Source organism: Sylvia atricapilla, chromosome Z, assembly GCF_009819655.1.
Source record: "Sylvia atricapilla isolate bSylAtr1 chromosome Z, bSylAtr1.pri, whole genome shotgun sequence".
NCBI classification, from domain to species: Eukaryota; Metazoa; Chordata; class Aves; order Passeriformes; family Sylviidae; genus Sylvia; species Sylvia atricapilla.
In genome coordinates, this window is record NC_089174.1 from 34,803,052 (window position 1) to 34,820,270 (window position 17,219).

Genomic DNA, 17,219 nt, shown 5'->3' on the forward strand with positions numbered 1-17,219 from the left:
TCAATTTTGTCTTTGAGCAGTTAAACTTATGAGACACCTGTTCCTCGTAAAAACACAATCCGTACATTCATTCTGTTCTAGCTATTTCTCTTATGTAATTTGTTGTTAATTACAATATAAAATTATTCTTTTTTCCTCTTCTCTACTAACAAATTAACATCTCACAGTCAGCAAATTAGGTTTTCTGTTTTTCTAGGAAATAAAGAGGTGACTTGGTTTGGTTTTGAAAGTATTTTTTAAAATTTCAATTTCTGATTGGTTTTTAGTAGTGCTAGTATTGCAGAGGAAGCCTATAGAATACTGTTGGCTTTTTTAGTTATATGTTACATACTGTTGGGTTGGAAGTAGTCTCTGATACTCCCTGCTCCCCAACTTCCTCCCCAAGAAAATGCTTATTTCCTTTCTTTTCTTTTAGGGGTCCTGTGTCTAAACTAACCTTCAAATTGTTCCTGGCTATTCTGTGTTCACTTATTGGTGCTTTTTTGACATTCCCTGGCTTGCGACTGGCTCAAATGCATCTGGATGCTCTGAATTTAGCAACAGAAAGAATAACACAGTAAGAGAAAATATATGCAAATAGGTATATGCTACTCAGTCATAAATCTTTTATGTCTAAAAATAAACAAAGCAAACTATTCTAAAAAGGTAGTGACTTAAGACTTCTGTTGCTGCCTGCTTATCATATCTTGAGCAGATTTGCCACCTGCTACTTTCTGCTCGACCTGTGCTCTGCCAGTCTGTTACATTCTTTGCCTTGTTAAAGGAGTGCCAGTTAAAGGAGCTTTCCTTTCCTCCTGCCAGAAGAGCTCCACCATGAATGTCTCTGTGTCCAGCTTTCTTTCTTCCATCTTTCCGGAAGTTAAGACAACCTTCAGGAGGTACAAGTGCAACCGTAGACTGTTTTTTTCCTACCCACACTTCTAGCTGGCCATTACTCCTTTAATAAATGTAGCATAGGATAAAATGCAAAAATGACCCAGAATATTTAATAAAGGTCACATGTTAATACCAATTTAAAGGAATATTTTCATTTTTAGTCATCCTTCCATTTGTTAGTAAAGTGTTCTGTCCATCTTAATATTTCTCTTGAGCATTCCCTGGTTGAGAGGGTGACATTCCGAAGTGGCTTTCAGAGATCTTGACTGTTGTTGTTTAATACATGGTAATGACAGATTCTGCAGCATAGGGCAGTATCAGTACTCAGTCTAGAAAATTTCCTAAGAGAGCCATTATATTTTCCAATAGGAAAATAATTTTTGTTCAAACTGCATTTTTTTTTTCTTTCCCTTCTGGAATGCTCAGCTTAAAAATTAATGTGTTTGAAGTGAGTCCATCAGTCTTGGTAAAATTATAAAAGTACACTTGCACTCAGTGTAGTTGTCCACATATAACAGCCAGTTACTGGCTTGTTTTATCTGCTGTTACATTTCTCTCTGTGTGTAGACTGTGGCTGGGTCACTTTCTAGTCTGTTTTTTCCAGATAGATAAACTACTTAGTTCTTATTTGTTATGGTTCTGAATATTTTAAATTTCCTTGTGTCTTCTGGAAGATGCCAGCATCTTCCTTGATCAATGGACATGACCTCCCAGGCAGAAATGTAAACTTTCTGAAACAAAAATCCATCGATCAAGAACTAAAGAGCAGTTTATATTCATTGAAGTGTGGTTATGAAAATCAAGACTTCTCTAGCTTCTTTAGATAATATTGGTACTGGTTGTTGAAGATAACTTTGTTCAACATCACCAAGTTACTTTCAAAAGTCTGCCAATACTTTGGAATATTCAACTAGAATGATGTGAAAATTACGTTAAATGGATTACAACTTGATAAGGTATCCATGTAATTAGGCAAAACCATTATAAAAAATATTTATCAAGTGATAGGTTCTTATAAACCTGAAGAACATAACATTGACAAAAATTGTTGGTGCATTTTTGTCAATGGTTAGATTATTTATTGACTGTAGTTATTTGACAGTGACTAAAGGGGGGTTGTTAATGAGGATGACATGCTACTGGTACAAAGCTTTCTAAGTTGGGTGCTAAAATAATGTCTGTTTCCACAGGCAAATACATACTCTACTTAAAAAACCCCAACTGAAACAACTACAAAGAAAAAGACAACGAACTAAACAGAACACAAAAACAACAAAAACCAAAGAAAAAAACCTTAATCAAACCAAAAGCCCCCATGTCCCTCAAGTGACCCAAAAAATGCATGAATCTCCCTTCAAACCCAACAAAAGAACCAAAACTAAACAGCCAAAAAAAGCCCAACACAAAATCTATTCCTTAGTGGAACAGAACACTTACTTTGCAGGGAGCACTGACAAAAAATGTCCCAAAATTTAATGATCAAGGTCTACTTCACTAGTATGTTCAAAATGGTAAGTGTGATTCTTTTATGAATATAGGGACTAACTTCATTTTTTCTGGGTAAATAGAATAAAAATCAAAGGGTGTCCTTTTTGGTTTTGAGAACTGGTTTGATTTTTTTTTTTCCTTGGCAGTAGTATTCTTCCCTGCATATATTTGGAGCGTTCTTAACAAATTTGTACAATTTTCATACATATTCCCTCCTTTGCCAGAGCCTGCATCAAGAGTATTTCAGCTTTCTGGCCCGTTGCAAGAAAAAAAAAAAGTGATTCCAGCCACCCATTGGCACATTCCAATCCATTAATGCAGTAGAATCTCTTAAATAAGTAGAAGCTCAGGTAAAAGGCTTCCAGAATCTAATGAAATGCTTTGGACTTATCCTTGATGCTTTTGCATTCCCTAGCGCTACTTAATAGCTATTAGATCTTATTTCTTCATCTGAAACCAAAGATTTAAATTTGTGTGTGATGACAGCTCTTGTAACGTGCAAACATTTTAATGGTTTTAGGAAGCTTGATAGTTTGCAATCAGGAAGGTCTTGTGTTCTTTAGAATAATTTTTGGTTGCATCATTTTTCCTATAATGTAGAAGCACTGGTGAAGACAAATCTGGTTCTGTTAGTGAGGAAATACTAAACTAACAGAACAATGCATCCCCTTCAACTATTCTCATTTTGTTTTAGTAATGACAAATGATTGGGGAAATGGGTTTAGAAATAGAGAAGAAATTTTAGAAGTTCAGAAATAAAAAATTACGCCCTTTTAAAATTCTTCTGGTTTTTTAATCAAAGCTTTTTTTTTTTGCTCAGAGATTACTAAAGCGTGCTACTTTTATTTTTGTTGTGCAGTTTCCTACAGTATTTTTTTTTTTTTTTGGTCTGAGTACATTCAGTTGAATTGAAGTACAAAGTTTCGTTTAATCAGGGTTTCTAAATAAAATGCATCATTAAACTCTGAAATCTGACCTTTAACAACTGTTTGTCCTGTTCTTTTTAAAACCAAAATCCAGTGTGATTTCACAATACGTAATATTACTGTTTTGCTGAAATGTAAGTCATACCTATAAAATAGGGAAGAGCTTTCCTTTTCTATCTTTCTCCCAACTATTTTAATGTTAATATTTCTCCTTTTAAATTGTATACACTTTTAACAGTATGGTCTTTTTTGTTTGTTGGTTTACTAAGTTCCCTCTTTTTTTTTCTTTTTTTTCAGAACATTGCTACATATAAACTTCTTGGCACCTTTATTTATGGTTCTACTGTGGGTAAAACCAATCACTAAGGACTACATTATGAGCCCACCTTTGGGCAAAGAGAGCATTCCTTTGTAAGATTTCCTTTAAAAGGTCTTTTTGGGGTATTGAAAAAAACCTGTTGTCTTAGAGCTCTTTGAAAGTCCTAGAAACATGAAAGACTTAAGAGCATCTGCTGTCAGAGGTTTTGTGGAGGGTGCAGCTGAATTCTAAAGAGCTTGTGTTATTTCAAAAGAATGAGAATTGGTTGCAGAATGTTGAGTGTTAAGGTGGTGGTTCCAAAAAAGCTTCTGTCTTCTGACATCTCCTTAGCAGTAGTTTGTTGTTTTTAGTAGGGGCAGAATACCACCTCACTGCTACCTGCTGGAACCTTGTATCTTGCATTTTGGTATAGGAGAGAAGTAGTTTGACTGAAAACAGTCCGAGATGATGTTGGCATGAGAACTAACCTAGGAAATTTGTCTTAAGATTTTACATGCTGATGAGGTGGTATTGAATTGATAGGTAAAATATTTAAAATATAAAAAGGGAAAGTATTTCCAAGAAGAGTAGTATCTGAAATACTGTTTAAGATTATTCAATCTGAAAGTATCCTAGTTGATTGTCATTGTCACAATTAGTCTTGCTAATCCAAAATAGATTTGAAACAGATACAATGGGCTGGTATATTTCTTGCTTTCTAGAGGTGAGATAAGCTTCTAAAGTGATCCTGTGACCACTGAGCAATTACATAGCAAAACACTTAATTGTATTTTATTACATAAAATAACAGATATACGTATTTTGTGTATCTCTTGCTCCTCAGTTCGTCTTACAGTGAGAGTTGAGGATTATTTGGTATCTCAGACAAATTAAGTACCCATTTACAATCTATTATTTACTATCTGGTCCTGTGTGTCTGCAAATCTATAATTATCTGAGCAACCTTGGTTTTTAGTGTGCTGCTTTCATTACTCAGGATTTAAGCATTTAAGAACTGCTCTTGTTTACAGACAAATGAATACTAATTTGGATCTAATGCTGTAGGACTACTGAGAAATAGTAGGAAAGAGAAATAGAAGGCAAAAGTAAATATTACTTGCATGTGAACTTCATAACTGTAGTTTGTCTGTTAACTACTTTTGACAATTTGCCTCAAGATTACAGGTGATACAAAGAAATAACATGAGCAGTAGGTGGTCTTTGGAAAACAGCATTACCCTTTTTTTGCTATTCACAGAATGTCAGAAGATACATTTGATACCGTCAGATTGTGGATTATAATCCTGTTGTGTGTTTTACGGTTGGCTATGATGCGTCATCATTTACAGGCCTATCTGAATTTAGCCCAGAAAAGTGTGGATCAGATGAAAAAGGAAGCTGGTAGAATAAGTATGGTTGATTTACAGAAAATGGTAAGTATGGTGGCACTGAGATTGTACGTAGTACAGCTGTACAAACTGATTTTTTCCAATTTGTTGTCTTCTGTGGCAGCAGAGCTCAAATCTGAATGAAGCTTTCTAGACTGTGTCTCCTATAAAAATAGTATCATTACAGAGAAATTCTGCAAACCAAAATGTGAAGAGACGTATCATCTGTATTATGCAGATACTTTGTCCTTGGTAATTTGGAAGTTATAAAAGATCCCTTCCAAAGAGTTGTGATCTGTAACTACAACATGGGAAAGAAAAAAATGGAATTTTGATAGAAGAGTAAAATACTGTTACCAACTATGATTTTTAAATCGGGGAAATTTATGATGAGTTGGTTATATTTTGGAATAAAATCAATAAAATTAATTCTATCAGACTTGGAAGTTCACCAGACTAGTTATGAAATTGCCTATCTTCTTGTGGACAAGGCCAAATTTCTGAGGATCCTTTTTTTTAAAGAAAAGTAGTAACGGGTACCTTGAACAAATGGAGAATGTAGAAGGACTGTTGTATGTTGTCTGCAAAATAAACTTTAATTTCTAGTGTTGCATGGTAGTGTTAATGATCTGCTGAGTTGGGGTCTATTGCAGGAGGAATATTGAAGGATGCCGTAAGAAAGACTCCCCTTCCAGGATTGTCATTATTACTTGTAGTTACACTAAGTATCTGAAGGTCATAAGTGAACCCTGCAGTTGTTATTTACAAAGTGGCTAGGAACTTGCTCCAGGAAAAAAAAAAAAAGTGGAAACATGTAGTAGCAACTGGTTAGGATGGAACTGTGCCAATTGCTGTAAATGCACTATTTTAGTACTGGTAATTGTATTCCTATCTCTAAAACAGTAATGTCTTCTCAAGTATCTTCATGTATTCTCTTTGAGAAGGCCCCATTCACTAGATGTAATCTTGTCTTGTTTTACTAATCATACCTGCTTTACCTTTTTTTGGAACTTCTGTCAGTGATTTTTTTCCTGTCTGTCATTCTACAGTGATCATTACTTTTTAATTGAGGGGTTTTTTTTATCATATTCCATCAATTTTTTTAACAATATTTTTGTCTCGTGCTTTTTCTTCTATCAGTGTCTTGCTACTGTTTTTTTTCTGAGTTTTCTGAGGTTTGCTCATTAAGAAGCCCTTTAAGGCTTGAGAGGTATTCCCAAAACTGTCATGTCTGCCTTCATTGGTTTTGCCACCCTGCATTCTGTTCTTTTTTAAAACCCAGGTAGTTTTATTTCACTGATTGATTGCTATTGATTTTATCACTTTTTTCCATCTTTATTTGGTTTGAACTTTTAGGCCAATAGCTTATATAAAATATATAATGTTATAATCTTGAGAAAAATGGAACAGATGGAGAGCAGGGAGAGGGATATATCTGAATGGATTTTGATGAACCACAGTAAAAAAAAGACAATTTGAAGCTGTTATTGATCTAATGAAAACTCTTCATTGTTTTTAAAATACAAATGTTTTCCAGTTGGAAATCTTAAAAATATCTTGCTTTTGAAAAAGGACTGTAATTTTAACCAAGCTTTCATTTACCTCTTATAGAGACTTGGACTGTGACTACTACTTTATTTTTGGAATAGGATTTAGTTTATAAATGACTGGGAACTTGAAAAAATAAACATATATATATATATTTGTCTCTAGTTTATTAAAATAGAAATCATTGTATGATGGCATGCAGTTTGCAGAAGCAAAATCGATTCTCTCTTATTTTAACAGAACTGATGCTTTTAATTAATTCCTTTCAGCACTTCCTCTCAGATTTGTAAATGTCCTGAAAGTGGAATTCATTATGGGGTTTCCTTCATCAGGTTTTTTGAAGACAGTATGTCACATGCCAAGAGTTACTAGAAAATTCTTAAAACAGCTTAAATGTATAAGTACTGGGGTTTTTTTGTAAATTATTTGTTTTTTCTAGATGTGTTCGTAAAGGTCGGCTTTGATCAACCAGGACTCATGAACTTTACTCTCTTTTGTTTCTCCAGGTGGCTCGGGTATTCTATTATCTTTGTGTAATTGCACTGCAGTATGTTGCACCAATGGTAATGCTCCTTCACACAACACTGCTCTTGAAAACACTAGGTAGGCAAAACTGGATCAACAATAATTTATTCTGTTCTACACAGGGCTTTTTAATTTCCACCTGACTAAAGAGAATTACAATTCATGGATATTTGCAATACTAAAACACCTTGTAGTTTCTTGTACTTTGAAACGTTCATGTGTGACATTTAAGTAGTTATTTCTGTTGCTGCTTTTGATATCTTCCAATTCCAAATGCTAATTTGTTTGATTTTTTCTGAGAAATTGTGTAATACAACCACTTAAACTGTTTACTTCTGTTAAAATATTTGTCTTTTTAGAAGTATTTTAAAAGTTAACCATATAAACCATGATTGATTTAATTTCATGAGCATCTCATAACAGATTTTTTTCAGCTTTTTTATCTTCAATAGGCTTTTATAATGGGAATTGTGAGATATGGGGTTCATGAGTTACTGAAGTGATCTGGGTGATCTGAAGTTGCTCTGGGTTGGGTATCTTTTCTTTCTTTCTTGTGAGACACATCTTTTGTAGCCTGCCATGCAGGTGTGTCATTCTCTTTGCAAAAAGGCAATGGATAGACTTTAGGTAGGTTGTGATTCATCCTGCCCTGGAGTAAACGTCTCCATCTGGTGAGATGAATCATACCCCGGACATAGAAGGGTCTCAAGGCAGCTATAGCACAAGTAGATATTTGGATGCCAAAATACAAGATGCATCCTATCCCAGTAGCTTGCTGGTATGACCAGGAAGTCATGCAGATGAATATAGTTTGTATTTATTAAGTTATAAAAACTGAACATTTTTGTGTGTGTATTAAAAATATATCAAAGATGACCTGTAGAGTGATTGAATTAACAGAACTTGAATTTAATTCTACGAAAATCTGTTACTTTTTTCTTTTTAACAGGTAATTATTCTTGGGGCATCTACCCAGGATTGAATTCTGACACTCCAGTAGAAAACAGTCTGCTTCCCAATTCTGTTTCTTCTGAGTCTCCACCTGCTGATGGAAAGATGAAAGTAACTGTAGTACAAATAACAATGGCTCTGGGAAGCCTAAAGAATATTTTCACTCCTCTCCTGTTCCGGGGACTCCTGTCTTTCCTCACCTGGTGGATTGCTGCTTGCCTTTTTTCTACAAGCCTTTTTGGGCTCTTCTATCACCAGTACCTGACTGTGGCGTGAACAAGTCAACTGACAGAGCAAGTGTGAGGTCAAATTCTAGATACAAACCCAGGTACCCAAGAGGAGATGAAGAGAAAAGAAAAATACATATGTGAAGAGAAAGCATATCATAATTATTTTAAACACTTCCTTGGTGTTCTCAGGGTGAATAATCTTAAAATGTTTAAAGTTGCAACTGGGTTTGTTATTTTTGTTACCCAAATGGTAGGTAACTAATTCAGTTATAGTCGTGGGACTGACTGACATTATTGGGTTGTAGATCGCGGTAAGCGTCCTGAAAACATGTGACCTCTTAGTATCTTGGTTTCCATAAACAGCAAGGCAAACTCAAAAATTTGTTTTTTAAGCATCAACAGTCACTGACTGAGTTCAAAGGGTACTGGACATAGTGATGGTGGCTGCCTATCTATTAAATTTTGAAACTGAGCCATACAGTGAAAGGAGAAAGAGGGGATTTAAAAAAGATTCTGTTGGATAGCTATTGATCACTTTTCTCCATGGAAAATGAAATAATCCAACAGGACAAAAGAGATGCTGTATATTACAGTAAGAAAAGTTGTATAAAATATAAATTTAACAGGAGTAGATGTATGTACCTGACAGGTATTGCTGCCTACGTATTTTGCAGGAATGCTTGTGCAGTAAGAAAAGAGTTATAACAAATACATTATTTCAGTCCCTGCAGTCATTTTAAAGTAATGGCCATCTGTATTGGTGCTAGTATTGATCCACAGATTGCATCTGGATCTCTTAAATTTCATCTTTTGAGGTAGTAGATAAATTCCATTGAATTTACAAAAGAATAGAAAATAATTAATGTCACCAGTCAAACATTTCTAAACAAAACAGTTTAATCCTGCTGACAGACAGTGTATGTATATGTGTAATGTACATATAAATATATATTATATATTAAATATATAATATATATGAAGATATGAAATATGGAATCTTTATTTTAAATTACTGAATGTATCTTACAGGGCTGTGGGAGAGGAGTGTATGTGTATCTAGTAATTTCAAGATTGCCTTTTGAAATGAAACACTTAATTTTTTTTTTGCTTGTTTTTTGTTTTTTTGTTTTTGTTTTTTTTTTTTTTTTTGTGGGTTTTTTGTGTTTGTTTTTTTTTTTTTGTTTTTTTTTTTTTTTTTTTTTTTTTGTTTTTTGTTTTGTTTTGTTAGTTCAGTTGAAAGGGCTGTTTGGTTTTTGGGCCTCTTTAGAGGTACTTAGCTATACTAAAGAACTTACACTGTCTTGGAAGAAAAGATCTACTTAAACTGTTAATCTTAAAAAATTTCTCCTCTGTCAAATCATCATCTTTTGCCACTTAATCTGTGCTAATTTGACCGTATAATGTAAATTAATATATCTTGGCTTCAGAAATAGATTTTCTGTATAATAAAACAGCTATGTAGTAAGAAAAAGAGCAAAGTATTAACTTTACAGGTTTTGCCTAACTGGAGAGATAGATTTCAATCATAAAATTATTGACAGTTTTTCAGATGTTTTGTGTATTTGCAAAACAGGAATGGGGATTTATATGCAGTAGCTTTTTTAAACAGTTAATATTACACTTTGCAGAGGTCAGTGGGTTTTTTAACTAATACTAGCTGTTTTTATGTTACTGTTCTTTTTCTCTTGAATTTGTGTACAGCTTTGGCATATAATAAGCATTTATAAATGGAAAAGCTTAACTAAATATTTAATATGTAGCAAACCTACCATATGGGAAAACAAACTCAATGAATGCAGAAAATCAAGATTTTAAGCTGGTGATAAATTATCTTACTGTGTTGAAAGCCTTTTAAGTTGTTTATTAAGTTGCATTTATTAGGGAAGGATTTTCATACACAAGCCTAGTACCTACTGCATGCGTTTGGGATGTCTGAGAACACCTTGCATGATGCTACTGGTTTAATTGTGGTATTTCAGCGTGACTGAGCTGCAAGCTTTGTTGTTTTCACACCAGCTTTTTGTAACTAACAGGGACAAAGGCTTTACTGTGAATTGGCCTAAAGAATAATATTTGACCTTGTAGTTTCAAATCTCAAAGCATTCCTAGCAAGTATCTTTCAGATGAATAATTGAATGACAAAATACAACAGGTTCAACAATACTGGACCCACTTTTGTATTAGTGCAAGGCATATCATTACTACAAGATGCATCATTACTAATAGAATTAATAAGGCCAGCTCTTAGGTTAGGGTTAGGTGTTCAATGCCAATCTTTTGATCAGAAAAATAAAACAATGCAAAACACTTTGATCGTGATACTGAACCTGCCTGATTAAACCAGGAAATGTATAGGAAATGTAACCTGTTGTTGCAATCTGAAGAAGTAAATTTTGGATACTTGAGAGTACTTCAAAATAATGGTAAGCAACAGTTTCTGCTGACATATTCATTCTGAAAGCTTATTATTGTATAATAATGCATTCAGCAGAGGTAATAACTGGATCATGTAGCTGAACTTCACAAAGCATTTCCTAACAGCTTATGCCACCTTGCTATTTAGACATCACATTGATCACGGTGAAGAATAGGCACCTGGTGTTAGAAACATGATCAGTGCTTGTAGCCACTGTCCTGTTCCATTGTTCTACAGACCACTGTTCTGCAGAACTGAATGATTGATCTTCTGGTCAGCAGTGAGTGGGAGATGGTCTTTCTTTGGATCCATTTAATCCTGACAGGAGTCCAGAAGGCTTATGAAAAGCTAAAATATGGCAATAAAAGCCTTTGAAATGTGTGGTGACAGTGAAATGAGAGGGACCATATTGCTAAGGTTATGAGCAATGCTTCCTACTAGTATGTGGTATGATTAAAAATGTGTTTTAAAGTAAAGTAGCAACCCTGATAGTCCTGGCTTCCGTGTATATTGTGTAAGGTTCAAAGGAATATCTGCTCACTTCTGTAGTAAGTTCCTTTGAAACAGCAGCTGGCAAGTGCTTTTTTTGTGTGTTTGTTTTATGGAGACCCAGAGTTCAGCTCCTGGCAATGGGGGGAAAGCATCTTGCAGAAATGGAAAAGCAGGTAAAATGTGGCTGAAAAGTTAGTAGGTGTTACTCAGGTTTCTTAGACATTTTGTCTAGCTTTTTGTCCGCTACTTAATCCAAGATTTTTAGCATGGTTTGGTTTGGAATGGATTTGAAATGGACTACTTTCCACCAGACCAGGTTACTCCAAGCCCCATCAAACGTGGCCTTGAACACCTCCAGAGACGGGCAGCCACAGCTTCTCTCGGTAACCTTATCTAGTGCCTCACCACCTTCACAGGCAAGAGTCTCCACCTAACACCTAATTTAAATCTCCCCTTTTCTAGTTTAGAACTGTTCCCCCTTGTCCTATCACTTCCTTCCTGTGCAAAAAGTCATTCTCCCTCTTTTTTTATAAGCTTCCTTTAAGTACTGGAAGGCCACAGTGAGCTCTCCCTTAGTTTCTGAGAAATTTTAGAAGGAAATGTTCCTTTGGCAACATGTCCGTTTCTTTCTTAAATTCAGATCTCCTATCCTCTCTTAGTGATGTGACTTCCATTGCCAATTTACAGCACCTTCCTTCTCTACTCAAAACCAAGTAGGCTAAATTAGTTCAAGATTGTATTTTGACTTCTGTTTAGTTTAAACTTATCTGTTTTTGAAGGATTATTTTCTCTAAATATTTCAAATAACTTCAAATTCCATCTGAAACATAAATAAACTCGTTAACATTTGTTTAAACTCTGCACTTGTATTATGTAGGTCCCTTTAGACAAAGGTTTAAGATAGTGATAAATCCAAGTCTTCCAGGAAGTTCAAGGAGGTCCAAACATAACTCTTGAGCTATTTCTGAGCTAAGGGAGGTTGATGAAGAACACGAGAATAGATTATAGAAAGCCTGTTCTTACACTTTGTCAGTGACATTCTCAGGCTGCACTTGTCCTCCTTTGATTCCTCCTCAAGCTACAGGTTATGCCAGTTTTTGAAGTTTTGTTTGCTGCATAGTCTTTTCCCCTTCCAGAATTCACTTGCATAAAGGATCCACAGATTAAATCGTAACATCAGTAAAAGAGAACATCCTTGTACAGAAGATACTTACAGAAAATTAATTTCTGTTGCGGTTGTTCTTCTCCTCATTTGGATCTCTAGTACTGCAAGGTGTTTAAACAGATACACATTCTTCCCTGGATCGTAAAGACAAATTTGTCTTGAGAACAAAAATGCTACCAATGCCATCAACATAACATTTAGGCAGCATAACCTCACTCTATTTAGTGGTTAGTAAGTACGGAAATTTCAGCTAACTTCAAAGGAATAATTCAAAGTACTGTATTTCGTTACACTAACTACAGCTAAGTGGTAGTAGCGGTATTGGATATATCACATAGAAATTGAATACATCTGATCTTAAAGTTGCTGGAAGGCTCTCCAAGGTAAAAGGCCTTATGTCTCTTTATTCTCAAATAGCTGTGCTTTCCACAGAGATAATTTTGATTAGTTTTTAAACACTACGCTTCATGCTTTTTCACATGACATATTTTGTACATTTATTTGTTCAACACAGACTCTCCATTCCCAGACTTAACCCCACAGTTTACTTTGTCACTGTAAAATTCCTAGATAGTTTTAATTAAGGTTTAAGAATTAAGTGCCCAGACAAAATTGAGACATTGAACAAGAATGAGGCCAAAGAAAATGTGTTCTCTTGGAGGAATCTGTTACAGATGAGCAAAATCTTAGTGGAGGAAGGCAACAGCAGGTTATTTGTATCCTAAATCAAATATTAAATGTGAATCTTTACCATTGTAAGTAAGACTGTTATTTTTAGCATCTGCAGCCTAAATCCCAAATGGTAAATAAAGAGCAATATTTTGACCTCATAGATACTAAATACCTACTCTAAAGAGCGTCTAGGCAACAGATGCTTAGAAGCCACATGTCAGATCTCACTAAGGAGGCTGATGCAGATTGCTCTGTCTGTGATTTTTGTGCAACTCCTTCTTTAGGAGGGCCTGCCATGCTTTGTGACCTGTGCAGCACATGCAGTGAAGTGGATGGCATGTCTCATTTGCACTCTTGAGTTCTAGACTGAAAAGTCTTCCTCCTCTAGGTGAGATCATGAAGCCATCATGTCATTTCCAGGCTGCTTTTATTGACATCTGTATATGCTGCACTTCACTTTTTCCAGTCTCTCACTGTGGACTGCCAGGGGAGTAATACTGCACTGGATGTTGTTTTGCATGCCAGTGTATATGTATTTTTATACCTTTGATTTCAGTGGTGTTTTTAATGGAAATTAATTTTTATCCTAATACCATGGATCATATTTTCATTTTTTAAATTAATATCGGTGCCTGCAACTAGAAGTCAAAAACTTCTACACTATTTAAAAAAAAAATTGATGTTCAGGCTGAAGTATTAACAGGTATGCAGTTTTATATGGAAGTCCACAATCCACCTGTAAATACCAGATTTTTTCCATGTGATTACACATCAGTCAAGAACCTTAAAAATTGTACTTGCAGCATTTTTTCTCAGCAACATCCATATTACCTTGCTATCTATAAAATACACATCTTCAAAGTACTTTGAATAGCTTTTTTACAAACTCTTTAGTAGTAGGTCATTACTCTTTTATTGTGCTGCAACATATTTTTTAAACCTGGCTTAAAATTCTTGGCTTAAAGGCAGTGTTTTATTCTCTTTCTCTGCTCATAGTAACTGCCTCCTGTATGTGTTCTAAGCTTCCAGAATGCATATTAACAGTATTTTTCATAAAAACATAGGACAAATAAAAAGGCACCAACAATTGTATTTTGTAAATTCAGTTCATACCCATGTCATGATGTGCCAGCAGTTTTTATTTTTCCCATCTTTGGTCATTCCTTTGTTCCATTGTTAACAGTATGTAAGGCTTTCTAGTAGGAATACACCTGGAAAAATATTATGTAATAGAAGTTTCAGAAAGCTGTCTAATGTTTCAGTCTTCCCATGTATGTGAGCAAATATTAATGCAACGATGCTATTAAATAAATTCAGCCTAAAATTTCTCATAAGGTAGACGTTACAAATTGCATAGGGAACATCATCTAAGTTGTAAATATTATACTTTAGATCTTCTCTTTGTCTCTTTGTTGCTGGGAACACAGAAATTCAGTGTTTTTCTTCAGTTAATAGTATGGGGGCTTTTTTTGTCTTTAAGTGAAAAGCACATAATACTTTCTACTCTAGAACAAAGACCTAAGACAAAAAGACTCCCCTCCTTTCATTTCAGTATTTGCCAAATGGGAAAGATTCTGATGTTATATATGTAAATTTTAGCTTTCTCTTACTGCTACAATACTGTTAAAATATGATTTTTATAGTTACAGCTTTACAAGTACCAAGAGTCTCATGCTTCACAGTGAGGATGGTGTCAAGTGGTGTTTGCATTATATGGATGGGGTGTTGCATTACCTGCTGTTTAAAAACAAATTGGTTCTTATGCTTTCAAAGGTTCATCAGGATCTGTGCTCAGAAGAGCACAGCACAGGTTGAAAAAGCTCACTTTGGGGATGTTTTTTGGCTGTTTTGGGGTTTTTTTTAGTGATCTGAATAATACTTGGATACAATTACTACAGCTAATAACAACCTCTATTAATATTGCATTCTTTTTGTACACTGTAAAGTGCCTAATCGTGGGTGATTCTGGTAGCCCTTGAAATGGGGTTTGCTATGAAATTATTTTTTTCATAGTTTTTTGGCTTATGTAATGTCCATGTGTGATTTTGTGTTACTACATGTTGGAGACAAGATTTTGAAATCTTTTCCATTCCTCTTACTTAAATGGTAATTACAATTAAATGGTAATCTAACAATTTGCCCATATCTGACTGATAATTGAACACCCCTAATTTAAATTAACACCTCTCCCTTTCACATCTGCCACCTCTGCATTGTTTTCTTTATGGCTGAGGACAAGTATTTACAAGATTTGGAGTTGATTGACTTAAAAAGTTCTGTAGTGACACCTGGATTTAATTATACCCCAGTTATGCAGGCACATGGTGACTTCAGCCAGGTAAGTCGTTCTGCTTGGGCTCAGAAAGGTGTTACTGGAGGTCACTGAGTCCTTACAGATTTGGAGCACAAAGACTATCAAATGTGATACAGTTGGCTGACACCAAGCTTCAAAAAGTTACACCTTGTAGAATTTTGTAGAATTCTCTTAGGGTATTCAATTGTGAAACCACCCTTAATTTAAAACTGATGACCACCTTCAGGAGTACAAGAGCTGAAGGTAGAACCTGACTGGTTCAATAAGGAGATTTAAAAAAGTGAAGAAACAACAGGCCCTTGCTCCTGAGTTTTTTATACATTCTGCATGGAAGTGCTTGTAAGTTGAGATGGTCTTGCTGATTCAAATCTACCAAAGGAAGCCTTCTGAGGAAGGCTTGTCACAGCATGTTGAGCTTTTAGCTCTTAAAAAGTGGCTACAGAAATCTGTACTGTATATGGTACACTGTTTGGGAAAATGTGGTACAATAGGCTTGCTAAATATTTCCTTAAACTATTCGTAAGAAGTTACATTACATTTTCTACTGCAGAGCATTTAAGAAGCTAGTTTGCATTGCTCAGGCAGTGTTTTATATTCATGTGAAAATAACAAGAATTTGTTTGTCATTTAAATGCCTAAATTTCTTTAACAACAGTAAGTTTCACAAAATTGAAGCAAGGTTATACTTTCTTATTCCCTATTGATTTTGTTGAAATGTTACAGTTAAACTCTGCTTCTACAATGCACACATTATTTAAAATAATTTTATGTCTATTAGTTGCTCATGGTAATGCTACAGCAAATCTAAGAGAAACTGTGACATCTGCTGTTTATCAAGTGGCCCTATCAGTTTGCTTGCCTTTGTAAAGCATTAACCATGTTGGACATACAATGTCTACTGCAATGATGTTCCTATAGTGTTTTAGCATCCGTACATGTAATCTGCATGCCTTGCACTTGTGCACTGTAAAGGATAGACTGTTTAACAGTACTTTAGGTTTAAAAAAACCCTTCCATTATTTTATATAGTATCTCCCATATCCAAAATAGGACAATTTTTAAAGCCAAAGATCAATAAATGTTTATTGTCTACCAGTGTGATTCTTTTTCCTACTTTGTGTGATACATACTATTTTTTCATCAATTGCAAAATCTCCAAAGAGCATGTAATAACCAGGCTTCTTATCAGTTTTTCTACTAGTCTAAATAATTGACTTTTAGAAATAATTGAGTAGACCATTTATTCCCTCCTTTTGGGTGCAGCAGAATGAATAATTTTTGAGTCTAAATGCAGGTAGTGCCTTATTCCCAAGAACAGCAGTTTAACCACAAAGAACCATTAGGGATTTCATATGAGTGTTTTCATTTTTGTGTTATTTCACTATTTAATTTTTTGAACCATTTCTAGAGAAAGATTGGCTATACACCATGATAAGTGGAGGAAATTCTGAGTTTTACACTCAGAGAATTTGTCACCTTTCTTGACTCACCCTTCCTAGTAGGAAATAATTTACAAAGGGGTTGTGCTTGCTGCTTATAAAAAGAAATGTGTTGTGTAAAAGCATTACATGGTCTCTCTGTTTTGTTTCATCCTAGCAGCACCAAGAAGGAGTATACTTAATTTGGTTATGCATGCATTTTCTTTCCGTGTGTGCAAGTGAGTGATGCCAAACAAGTGCAGGTGAATGATGCCAAAATTGCTCAACAGGTCCACAGCTGTTAAAAAAAAAAAAAAAACCAAAAAAACAAAAAAAAAAAAAAAAAAAAACAACCCCAAAAAAAAAAAACCCCACACCAAAAAAATTAATATATATATATAATTCTTTCGTCTAAACCCAAAGTGGGACCAAAGACCCTTTCAGCAATGTCCATCAGCTGTGTTGAGATGCAAATTGTGGCATGGTACTGAGAAGAGCCCGTCTTGACATTT

At 34.8% G+C, this 17,219-nt stretch overlaps 1 protein-coding gene across 2 annotated transcripts in view; it reads left to right on the forward strand.

Annotated features, from left to right (window-relative positions):
• TMEM161B (transmembrane protein 161B) overlaps window positions 1-16,390 on the forward strand; it is a 41,028-nt gene extending 24,638 nt beyond the window's left edge. The window contains exons 8-12 of one of the 2 annotated variants that reach the window (XM_066339278.1): window positions 416-556; window positions 3,588-3,701; window positions 4,847-5,021; window positions 7,031-7,127; window positions 7,999-16,390. In XM_066339278.1, coding sequence (XP_066195375.1) covers window positions 416-556; window positions 3,588-3,701; window positions 4,847-5,021; window positions 7,031-7,127; window positions 7,999-8,276 — 805 coding nt within the window. In that variant the 3' untranslated portion in view covers window positions 8,277-16,390. The remainder of the gene's footprint in view (window positions 1-415; window positions 557-3,587; window positions 3,702-4,846; window positions 5,022-7,030; window positions 7,128-7,998) is intronic. The other variant, XM_066339279.1, reaches the window with a different exon arrangement.
• Window positions 16,391-17,219: the final 829 nt, after the last annotated feature.